This window comes from Gymnodraco acuticeps, unplaced genomic scaffold (assembly GCF_902827175.1).
Source record: "Gymnodraco acuticeps unplaced genomic scaffold, fGymAcu1.1, whole genome shotgun sequence".
Taxonomy (NCBI): domain Eukaryota; kingdom Metazoa; phylum Chordata; class Actinopteri; order Perciformes; family Bathydraconidae; genus Gymnodraco; species Gymnodraco acuticeps.
The window spans coordinates 1,050,336-1,062,982 of record NW_022992313.1 but is presented as its reverse complement, the minus strand read 5'-3'; the positions used below and the strand labels follow the sequence as shown (position 1 = coordinate 1,062,982).

The window sequence follows — 12,647 nt, the reverse complement described above, 5'->3', positions numbered from 1 at the left end:
AAATGTGTGGCCACAGCGCTTCAACCGCTGCGCGCCCATGGCATGAGAGTTTTATTTTACATAGACGACCTCATAGTCATGGCTGGGTCCCGGGAACAGGCAATGTTTTGCACAGCACAGTTGATCACACACCTAACCAAATTAGGCTTTGCAATCAACTGGAAAAAGAGCACCCCCATACCTCACTAACAGGCGTTGTATTTGGGTGTGGTGCTCGATGCAGGGGCGCTACGCGCCACCCTGTCAGAGAGCAGACGTGCGTCCCTTCTCCGGGCGGTTCACAGGCTGCGACAGGGGGCGACAGTGACAGCTTTAACTGTCATGCAGACTTTGAGTCTCATGGCGGCTGCTCACGTTGTAGTCCCGTTGGGGTTACTGCATATGCGCCCCCTGCAGAGGTGGTTCTCCAGCTTGCGTTTGGATCCCAAGAGGCACAAACGGCGGCTGGTGACCATCCCCCCCTCAGTGGAGGGCAACCTCCGGTTCTGGGGTCTCCCGGGCGCCTCCGGAGGGGGTCTCCACTGGGGCGGGTAACCTCCTACATCACAGTGTTCACGGACGCATCCAGAACAGGATGGGGAGGGACCTGCCTGAAGAGGGCTATAGGTGGGCGCTGGTCTCTAACGGAAACACGACACAGCAACCTCCTAGAGCTACGGGCGGTAGTGTTAGTCCTCCAGCATTTCATGCCCCTAATTCAAGGGAGATGTATTGGTCAGGAGCGACAACAGCACCACAGTGGCTTATATCAACAGGCAGGGCGGAGTCCGCTCCGCCGCCTTGTTGGCCACAGCAGAGAGGCTGTGGTTATGGGCATCAGAGGTGGTGTTATCTCTGAGAGCCCTCCATATCCCGGGACTGGAGAACAGGGGAGCCGACCTCATGTCGAGGGGCGGCCCCCTGCCAGGCGAGTGGGTGCTTCACCCAGAAGTGGTGAAGCAGATCTGGGCCCAGTTCGGGAGAGCGGAAGTGGATCTGTTCGCCAGCCGGCGCAACAGCCACTGTATCCTGTGGTTTTCCATGGCCCTGAGCGACGACCCGCCTTTGGGGGTAGACGCGTTTGCACACGAGCCATGGCCAAGGAAGCTGCTCTACGCCTTTCCACCGTTGCGTCTCATTCTCCTTCTCCTGGGGAGAGTGAGGCGAGAACGTTTGGCAGTCATCCTGGTAGCACCGGATCGCGTCGGGGCGCCGTGGTACTCAGAGATGACACAGATGAAGGTGGGCCAGCCCTGGGCGATTCCCCAGTTCTGGGGGGCGATGTCTCAAGAGGCAGGTGCAATCGGGGCGTTACCCACTCTGGGCCGTCCTCTCCAGGCTTGGCTCCTGAGACGGACAGGCTGAGACAGGGTGGATTGTCTGATAGTGTTATTCAGTCTATCCAGGCAGCTAGAGCGGGATCCACCACAGCCTGTTACAGGCCAAAGTGGCTGGGATTCCAGCGATGGTGTGAGGAGCGGAAAATAGAGCCCCTATTTTGTGAGTTAGCCTCTATTTTGTCCTTCTTACAGTTATTGGTGGACAGAGGACTTGCTCATTCTACTATAAAAGTGTATACAGCAGCCATCTCGTCCTGTTATGAGGGATTCAACGGCAGGTCAGCCTTTTCTCATCCACTGATGTTGCGGTTTTTACAGGGGGTCAGGAGGCTGCGCCCAGTAGTGCGCGTCTCCACCCCACAGTGGGACCTGCCGCTGGTGCTCGAGGCTTTGGTCACAGAACCATTTGAGCCTTTGGAGCTCTCCTCCCTGAAAGCACTATTGTGGAAGACAGCATTGCTACTTGCCTTAACGTCAGCCAAAAGAGTGTCCGAGTTAACCGCTCTGTCGGTGCACCCGAGCTGTTTACTGATTCGGGGTGACCGGAGCGGCGCGACACTCAAACCGAACCCCTCCTTTGTGCCCAAGAACCTAAGGAGTTCGTTCAGGTCGAGGGTTATTCAGTTGGAGGGATTTAGTTTTCCACCCCATGGTGGGGCCAGGGAAGCTAAATTACACCTCCTCTGCCCGGTGCGCACGTTAGCATGTTATGTAGAGCGCACAGCTACCCTGAGACGCACTGAACAGCTGTTTGTGTGCTTCGGGGGCGGGGTGACTGGAAAAGCTCTGTCCAAGAAACGCCTGGCAGGCTGGCTTTGCGAAGGCATTGCACACGCCTACGAGCAGGCAGGGAGAGCCTGTCCCACGGGGGTCCGTGCGCACTCCACACGAGTTGTGGCTGCATCAACAGCCTTATTCAACGGTGCGAGTGTAGAGGATATATGCACGGCGGCGTCTTGGTCAACGCCAGGCCCCTTCATAAAGTGTTATCTCTTGGATATGTCTGGCTCTTTCTCAACGTCTGTGCTTGCTGGGGCAACACAGGACTGGTGAGGAGGGGGGGGGCTGTTGGTCAGTGGGCATCTGACCCTCTACCCGGGCGTAAAATGCCCTTACGTTTCTCCGGCCCCCTGGAGGGTCGCAGGGGACGTGGGGTGCTCTGGGCCCTTTTCAGGGCTGGAGGGCTCCCCTGGGGGCAGGAGGGGGAGAGCCCTCCATACTATAGTCCCTACACACTCTGCACGGGGTCAGTGTTTGAGTGTGGGGACATAGGCAAGGCAAGGCAAGGCAAGTTTATTTATATAGCACTTTTCAACACCAGGCAATTCAAAGTGCTTTACAAAAAATGAAAGAGATTAAGAAAATGGCATTTAAAATCAGTCATTAAAAAGAAAAGCTAATAAAATAAACATTAAAAGAAAAAATACATGGATAAAAGTTACAGTGCAGTCAATTAAATATTAAAAGAAAAAAAAGTACATGGATAAAAGTTACAGTGCAGTCTAAGATATGAATAGTTCAATTAAAAGCAGCGACAAAAAGAAAAGTCTTCAGCCTGGATTTAAAAGTAGTCAGAGTTGTAGCGGACCTGCAGGTTTCTGGGAGTTTGTTCCAGATATTTGGAGCATAATAACTGAACGCTGCTTTACCATGTTTAGTTCTGACTCTGGGGACAGATAGCTGACCAGTCTCTGAAGACCTGAGAGATCTGGATGGTTCATAATTTAGCAGGAGGTCAGAAATGTATTTTGGGCCTAAACCATTCAGTGCTTTATAAACCAGCAGCAGTATTTTGAAATCTATTCTTTGACACACAGGAAGCCAGTGTAAAGACTTCAGAACTGGAGTGATGTGATCCACTTTCTTAGTGTTAGTGAGGACTCGAGCAGCAGCGTTCTGAATTAGCTGCAGCTTTCTAATAGATTTTTTAGTGAGACCTGTGAAGACACCATTGCAGTAGTCGAGTCTACTGAAGATAAAAGCATGGACAAGTTTTTCCAAATCCTGCTGTGACATTAGTCTTTTAATCCTAGATATATTCTTTAGGTGATAGTAGGCTGATTTAGTAACAGTTTTAATGTGACTGTTGAAACTCAGGTCAGAGTCCATGACTACACCTAGATTTATGGCTTTATCTGTTGTTTTGAACATTGCACACTGAAGCTCAGTGCTAACTTTTATACGTTCTGACTTGGCTCCAAAAACCATTACCTCAGTTTTATCTTTGTTTAATTGGAGAAAGTTCTGACACATCCAGTCATTGATTTGTTCAATGCACTTACTCAGTGTTTGAATTGGAGCATAGTCTCCTGGTGAAATTGTTACGTAAATGTGTGTGTCATCTGCATAGCTATGGTAACTTATTTTGTTGTTTTTCATTATCTGAGCCAGTGGTAGCATGTAGATGTTAAAGAGAAGAGGCCCCAAGATGGAGCCTTGAGGAACCCCACATGTCATATTTGTCAACTCAGATGTGTATTTACCTATAGAAACAAAGTTGTTTCTGTCCTTTAAGTAGGATTCAAACCAATTCAGAACTGTTTCCGAAAGTCCCACCCAGTTTTCCAGTCGGTCTAGTAATATGTTGTGGTCAACAGTGTCAAACGCAGCACTGAGATCTAATAATACTAACACTGAAGTTCTGCCACTGTCTGTATTTAAGTGGATGTCATTAAAGACCTTTACAAGAGCAGTCTCAGTGCTGTGGTTTGGACGAAAGCCTGACTGGAACACATCGAAACAGCTATTTAAATGCAAGAAATTACTCAACTGTTGAAAAACAACTTTTTCAATGATTTTACCTAGAAATGGCAGGTTTGATATGGGCCTGTAATTGTTCATTACTGAAGCATCTAGATTATTCTTTTTTAAGAGCGGTTTAATGACTGCAGTTTTCAGGGCCTGTGGAAAAATACCTGAGTGAAGAGATTTGTTTACTATATGAAGTAGATCTGAGGCCATGCAAGGCAAAACATCTTTGAAAAATCCTGTTGGAATAATATCAAGGCAGCAAGAGGAGGATTTCAGAAGTTGAATATTGTCCTCTAGGTTTTTATCATTAATCTGATGGAATTGTGTCATGATGTCTGAATTGATGTTAAGTGGAGATAGGGACAACACATTTGCTGTTCCTGATGCAGAGGCACTGACTGCTTGTCTGATTTTCTGAATTTTGTCAGTGAAAAAGGAGGCAAAATCATTGCACGCCCTGGTGGATAGAAATTCAGAGGCTACTGACACTGGGGGGTTAGTTAGTCTGTCGACGGTAGCAAACAAGGCACGTGCGTTGTTTTTGGTAATGATGTCAGAGAAGAAAGATTGTCGTGCGTTTTTCAATTCCAAATTATAAAGGCCAAGTCTCTCTTTATAGATTTCAAAGTGAACCTGGAGATTTGTTTTTCGCCACCTGCGTTCAGCTTTTCGACATTCTCTTTTTTCTGTTTTCACGGTCATGGCCTTTCTCCATGGAGATATTTTCTTGCCAGACACTTCCTTTAACCTAGTTGGAGCAATGGCATCTATAACATTTTTAATTTTTTAATTAAAATGATCTACTAGCTCATTTACTGAGATGTTGGCAGGGGCAAGTGTGGAAGAGAAATTCTGAGTAAACATTTCCCTAGTATTTTCAGTTAAATATCGCAAGGTGACATAGGGGGCACTTGCATTCTCCCCGTGCTCTTTAGGGACTCAGGAGGGAGAGTGCATAGTGAACCCATACAGGGCTGGGGGTTTTTCCCTGTCTGCCTATAGGTGGACGCAGGGGAGCCCTCAGCACTGTTTTTTTCGAGCACACGTTTTTTCGCGAGGCAAGCGCGTCAGGGTGTGCTCTATCGGCCGCAGCCCAGACTTCTCCACGGTTACAACCGAGGGAGAGGTGAGTGAGGCGCAGTGGCTGCTAAAGCCGGTCAGGGACAGTGAGGTGGAACGGTGTGCTGGACGACAGTGCGTGCATACATCGGGGCTCCGCCCACTGTACCCATAGAGTCCAGTAGAGGGCGGAGCCTGTGAGAGATATAACGTCGGGTTATGTATTGTAACCCTTGTTATATTAAAACAGGCGGAGCCCTCTACCTTGGAGGCACTGTCTGTCCTATACCGCTCGCTGAAGAGTGGTGTAGGATGATGGTCAGGAGGCGAGGCCTCCTTTTATACGGAAGTGAGATGCGCACGCATTCAGGTAGGCCCGCCCCGGGGCCGGCTACGTCCATAGAAATCTCAGTAGGTGAATGCTTGCATGATAAGGTAGTACCCATAGAGTCCAGTAGAGGGCGGAGCCTGTGCTAATATAACAAGGGTTACAATACGTAACCCGACGTTTCTACCTTTGAAAAGCAATATGGGCTAAATGGTACGTCAAGTCAGACTTCTGAAGGTCCTTCCAGTTGGTTGTGACATGTGCTGAGTTTGAAACCTCCTAGGAACAGAAGCTGGTGATCATGTCTGTAATAGCTAATGATCTGTAATAGTGGTTCAGTCCTTCTTGAATTAAGGTCATGTGGAACAGATCAATAAGCTGTTTTAAGGTCTAATCAGACAACTGTTGGTTGGTTGACTTTTTTTCCGCATGCCCTTTGATTTAGTTTCTCTGACCATTGAGGTGTGTTTTACAATCCCACCCTGAAAAATCCCACCTTCTTGATGGATGTAGTGGCTATGCACCAAACATGTTTACAGCACAGAGAAAAACATCTCAAAAAAGGAAATATTTATTAACTGGGTGGTTGTGGAGGAATCCTCTTTATTTTTAACTGTAACAGGCCCCGCTGTTACGATCTGTCTGTGTTGTGTTTTGTCTTGTCTTTTTCTGTCTTTGGTTTCCTGTTTTATTTTGTAAAAGTGTTCACCTCCTGTTTTGCCTGTTGGTTCTGTTTTCCCTCCCTGATCAACTCTCGAGTCTCCTCTCGAGTGTCCTCTCAAATTCCCTCTCGAGTCCCCTCTCGAGTCACCTCTCGAGTTCCATCTCTAGTCCCTTCTCAAGTCCCTCCTCTGGTCCCTTCCCGAGTCCCTCCTCTAGTCCCTTCCCAAGTCCCTTCTCTAGTCCCTTTAGTCCCATCTCTAGTCCCTACTCAATTCCCTTCTCAAGTCCCTCCTCTAGTCAATTCTCGAGTCCCCTCTCGAGTCCCCTCTCCAGTTTTTTTGGGACGTCTGGGATCCGTCCCTTGAGGGGGGGGGGGGGGGGGTACTGTTACGATCTGTCTGTGTTGTGTTTTGTCTTGTCTTTTTCTGTCTTTGGTTTCCTGTTTTTTTTTTTTTAAATGTTCACCTCCGGTTTTGCCTGTTTCTGTCTCTTGTTTGTTTGATTAGTCAGGTGTGCATTTAGGTTCTGTGTTTTCTGTTAGTCTTTGTTAGTTCCTTGTTGTTGTTGGACTGTGTTCACAGGGAAGAGTTCTGTTTTGTTTCTTTATAGCCTTGAAATAAAGGTGTTTTTTCTGAGAAATCTGCGTTTGGGTCCTGCCTGCTTCGCTCATCCCTGACACCCGCTATGCAGGGGAGCATTTAAATAATATACCTCTAAAATAGGAGAAACCTGTTGCTGCTCGTGTAGCGGCTCTAATGGCAGCTCTCTTCTTCTTCCTCTTCTTCTTGGAGTTTTACGGCGGTTGGCATCCAGCATAATGGTACATTACCGCCACCTTTCTGTTCCGGAGTGGATCAGACAATACACATTGGTTTACAATCTAAATCCCTTCACAATGATAATAACATAAATAAATAACACCTCCGATCCTTTGAAAACCCCCGTACTCCTTAAGTAATATAGCAGTGCCCGAAAGGCCCTGACACACCAAGCCAATTTCGGCTGTCGATAGATAGATGTCTGGCCGTCGATGAGCGTCCTGTCGCCCTACTCAGATTGGTGTGTCCCGCACCGTCGTGTCTTTTCGGCCGTGCCTGTCGGCAAAATAAATCACTCTGATTGGCTGTTCAGCTTAGCGACTCAGTGCATGAGAAGCGAAGCGGAAGTGAAGAAGGCACACACAGACGGCTATTATTTTTCATTTTCATCTCACCTGGACGCAAGAATGTATTTTACATCATGGCGATCTGGAATGAAGAAACCGAACACCAACTCAGTTGCCTGCATGAGGTGGACAATAGCTTCTTCAAGTATTTAACGGACATGACCCTGGACGATGTGATTTTTTTTCATTGTAGGCCTATTACATACTATTTTTATCTTATTGTATTTTAGTCGATTGTTTACATTGTACAGTTCTACATTTGATAATAAACCACTTTTTACCGCTACTGCAAAATACAAAACTTTATTTCGTCCCATACTACAGCCATTAGATATCACAACATTAGAATGAGGATACAATTAGCTATACTACAATAAAAGTCAGAAGATACAGATGATACATCATTTCAGTCAGTGTTATGATGTTGTATATTAATATAATCTTGGATTATAATTACTGATGCATGGAATGTGGTAGCAGCAGTACTTTAAGATTGCCAGCCACAGCGCTTAAATAGTTTATTTCTGCTTCAGAGAGTTGAAGTTTGTATCACGCAGTCTGTCTTCCGGTTGTTGCCTCTTTTGAATGACGAATACACACTACCGCCGCCTGCTGGTAAGGAGAGTTATTGCCACTCACGCATGCGCATTCGTACGTGCTGCTTGGCCATCGGCTGAAGTCTTTGCGGTGTGTTCCAGTGCGACTGTTGGCCAAGACGCAGGAGACGTGAACAACAGTTGTGTTCCGTCAGGACGTGTTCTTTGGTGTCAGCTTGGTGTGTCTGGGCCTTACCCTGCGCTCCCTCGCTCAGTCCTCCTTTTAAATTGAGATCCTTTATGCCTAACTCCTTCAAATGATTCCTCAATATCTCTCTCTGTGTGACATATTTCCTACATCTCAGTACTACATGTCCTACTGATTCCTCCTCCTGACATTCCTCACAAAAACTGGTCTGATGTTTTCCTATCAGTTCTAATGTTTTCAATCTAGTCAACACTGTTTCTTGTCTCCTATATCCACTACATACCCTCATAACTTTGACACTCGTTTGAATGTGATGTAGATGCCTCCCTTTCCCCTCTCTGTCCCTCCTATCTTTCTTCTAGATTTCACATTTAACCTCTGCCTTACTTATACATATTTGCATTTCTATCCTCCCCTTCTTGCCAGTCCAATTGCCCTCTCATTCCCCATCAATGAGCGGGAACCCATAGAAACCTTACCTAGCTGCCCTCCCTGATTTGTACTTCTGACTGCAGGACTTCATACATATATCTTGCTGGCTTTTTTAACTGAAATACCTTAGACTTGCTAATACAGACCCACGTCCCAACCTATCGTCCCCTATCATAAACAATACGCAACGTGTTTTGGAAGTAATATTGTCTGTTTACATTAGCAAGCATCGCTAACACTCAGAGCTAACCTGTACTGGAGAGATTATGTGTAAAGAAGCAGGATATAAAAGGTCCTCAACTATTATTTATTACATCATTAGTTGTGATGGATGGATTGTGAAGGGCAGCTGCCAAGGTTCACCTTAACTTGGCTTTTTTTATTATTATTTGTTTACCACAATAAACAAACAATAGGAAATCCATGGCTCTGAATTCCCTGAGTGTATTTGTAATTGATAGGGTTTTTTGTGCCGATTGCATGCCAGTGCGTCCCTTTGATACATTTGGCACGTTCACTCATTACCCAGAACTCACTGGAAGGATTATTATCTCACCTGGCCTGAAAACAACTTCAGCCTCTGTGGAGAGGAACTTCTGGAATATGTGATTTGCAAGATAAATTTGATTGATGGATGACGTCATTAGTCCTAAATACCCAAAAATAAATATTCAATCTGTATGTTTTTATATTTCTGTGTGACTGGCGAAGCCACACACAGTCTAGTATTCGACATACTTATTACTTATAACTTAGTTTGTAGCTTGGTAAAGAGGCCTTCTTCAGATTTTAACATTAGTGTGTATTGCGCAGCTAGAGTGCGTGATCTCAAAACAGAGTGGAGGAAAGCTTGAAATTCGCCCAATAAAAAGATTTAAACCTGCCATAACTCCCAAACCCTACACTCCTTGGACATCATTTTTCATGAAAAACGTAGGAAAACCTCTCCTATGTTGAACAATTTAATTAAATTAAGCAAAACAATTAAACAAAATGCCTCTTAAGGGCATGAAGTGACAAAAACTTTCAACATGTTCCACATATTTGATACATTATTGGTGACGTATGGTTTCAGTTCAAAAGTTTGCAGTTAAAATATTCTGCTGCTTTTCAAAGCGTTTTTACTTTATTTTCTCTTCTTAATAAACATTCATTCACTACTACTTACATTTAATATGTATCTAACTCCTTCAGCCTACTTTCAGCTGCAGAAACCATTCAACTATTACATTATTCAGCTATTTCAGGACATTGAGGCTATACATGTTGTTGTTTATACCTTTTTTTAAACCTTTTCTTTTAAATATTAAGCTTCTTCACTATTTGTCCTTGTGACCAGTTACTTTAGCCGGGCCGGCTCAGATGATTGGTCGTGCTTTTTACAGTACTACAGCTTCCACAGATGACATTTTTTTATGGATTTTTTGTCAAAGCACTTCAGATATTCATTGCTATCTGGATGTTAAGAGCATTCCATGGAATATAACAAGTGTATCTCGAGCCGGTTTCTCAAACTTACCTACCCCACCTTTAAATTAAATATGTGTAATGGCAAATATATGATTTTCTTACCTGGAATTCTGCTTGTTTGAACAGACTTTTTGAGTCCTAGCTTTATCGTCTGCAGTTCTAGGGTTAAAATTAATCTAATATGATTGTCATCGGTCTAAATTAGATTTCAAATGATTAACTGTGTATGTAATGAAGATCATAGTGTGGGTTGAATCCATTTTCATAACCACTGTCTTTTAACTGATTTAAACTGGGTTTATTCATCAGAATTTCGTATGACTTGACTTGACTTGCTTGACTCTCACCACAGTGACTTGGAACTTGCTTGATACTTGTAGGTCAAGACTTGAGACTTGCTCATGACTTGCACATGTAGAACTTACTCCCACCTCTGTGGATATGCAACTCCAGACTATATCTGTTCAGTATGAATACAGCTGGTCAGACAGATCTCCCTTCATTATCCAGCAGCTAAATCCTTTTTTATTTGATAGTCGCTACAAGTTAGTATAACATCAACAAAAACACTCTGTGTTTGCAGATATTGATGTAATTATATCAAATGATTGTTCCCCCCCCCCCCCCCCTCCCCTTAATATCTCTGTTAACAGAAAGGAGGCTCAGCTGATAACTGTGCACAGCTGAAGGAGGGTCAGGTCATCCTGGAGGTGGACGGCGTGTCCCTGAGAGGGCGGGAGCACAAAGATGCTGCTCAGATCATCACTGAGGCCTTCAAGACCAAAGAGAAGGACCACATCGACGTCCTGGTAGTGGATCCAGGACTCTAGTATGAGGACTTTGCACTTTAGAAAGACACCGTTTTACTGCTTTGAGTTTCAACATGATGTTATCAGTTTTATTTCAGGGAAAAGGTTTTGTGGAAAGCTTTTAGTTTATTGCACGCTACAGCAATTTGCACAATTTCATTATGGAAAATGATATTACATTAATATTGGCGAATAGTCATATGTCATAAGTCATCGTTTTCAAACACTAAGTTGTATTGTTTGTTTCACCAGAAGGACTGAATTAGACTTGATAGTGTGGTTCAACTAATATTGAAAACAGTTATTATATCATGCAGTTATTATATGTTATTTTATATAATGTTTTGTGATATTATATTATATGATATTATATATTATATTATATTATTGTATATGGGGAGGCTGAGCTGCTCTGGCTGACATAGTTATCTTTTTCATTTCTATTAGCAACAATAACATTTGTACTCACAAAGTACACATACTTTAAAACACATCAATGTCACTAAACTCTACTGCTATACTGAAACTCCCACAATGAATACTATGACCTTTGAACAGAAACAAACTCTGCCAGACATGTTGAACATGTTGAAAGTAAACAGAAAAGTCAGAAAAGCACTACTTTATTTGGAGGTACAACCAGAAGGGAGCACACCAAAACCAACGACCAAACATCCTTCCACTGGACAACAGTTGCTGTAGTACTGACATTGCAGGGGTGTTTTATCTCCAAATAAGGTGGATGCTAATGCTCAATGGTATGTTAGTTTGTATATAGTGTAGAATGAACATACTCTATACAACTTTTTATAATATAAAATAGTTTACGATAGAAGATAATTTCATATTTCCCAATATTCTATACTACATTACTCCTAATGTATGTTATGTATACTACAAATAGCTTGCAGTGCAGGATGTTCCATGTTTTAAATGAAACCACATCCACCTACACAGTGGAGGTCAATGAAGGTCACATGTGAATGATGGGGATGGGGACTGAGACTCTGCTAAAGCACTGTACAGCAAACTCAGCCTGGGTCTTCTATCAGAATCACTTAGGTGTATACACACACCATAGGCGCGTTCACACCGGAGTACTTTACCCAGGAATAGTTCCGATAGTTCCTGGGATTTTGCGTTCACACCAACAAGATCTGGAACTAGAACTTAGTTCTCGGGAACCTTTTAACCCCTTTTCAGTCCCTGCTAGAGAGGTGGTACTTTCCTGGGGAGGAAAAGTTTCCTATTTCTGATTGGCTGGGCGAATTGCAAACCACGCCCCGTAAAACGCAGAAAAGTTGTGAAGCCGCCATTTTATTTGCTTGCATTAGCATTATTATTTATTTATTATTATTATTATTGTTATTATTATTATATTTATTTATTTATTTATTATTAGCATTAGCCCAGCACACCAACAGAGAGAGACTAACTTATGGCAACACAAAAGAAAGCATGGTGGAGTGATGAGGAGGTGTCGGCGCTTCTGGCGATTTACTCGGAAGGCTTCAGTAGAAGCTGCTGGGAGTCCCAGCAGCTTCTACTGAAGCCAGTCCCCAACTGCGGGGACTTCCGGCCGGGGACTTTGGGCGGCAGTATACGCCGTGAAGTTGGTTGCGGCCTGCCAGTAAACCCAAAGCAGAAGAAGAAGAAGTGACATCAACGGCTTCATTTGCGTAATCTTCCCTCAGGGAACTTATTCCGGTGTGAACGCGATCTGCTAGATAGTTCCGGAACTGAAGATTTCCAGGGGAACTAAGTTCCGGGAACTATTCCAGGGAAAAGTACTTGGTGTGATAGCGCCTCATGAGGAACAGAGCATAATGTCAGGTGCTTTTTCTGCTTTGTACAGAAAGCATGACCAACTCATAAAGCCGTAAAATCCTCTGTCCGAGCAGTTCTGG

General features: G+C 44.3%; 1 protein-coding gene across 3 annotated transcripts in view; it reads left to right on the top strand.

Annotated features, from left to right (window-relative positions):
* The window catches only part of whrnb (whirlin b), a 167,500-nt gene extending 155,622 nt beyond the window's left edge, over window positions 1-11,878 (top strand). For all 3 annotated transcript variants that reach the window (XM_034208317.1, XM_034208316.1, XM_034208314.1), the window contains one exon: window positions 10,585-11,878. In XM_034208317.1, the coding sequence (XP_034064208.1) occupies window positions 10,585-10,761 (177 nt within the window). In that variant the 3' untranslated portion in view covers window positions 10,762-11,878. The remainder of the gene's footprint in view (window positions 1-10,584) is intronic.
* Window positions 11,879-12,647: the final 769 nt, after the last annotated feature.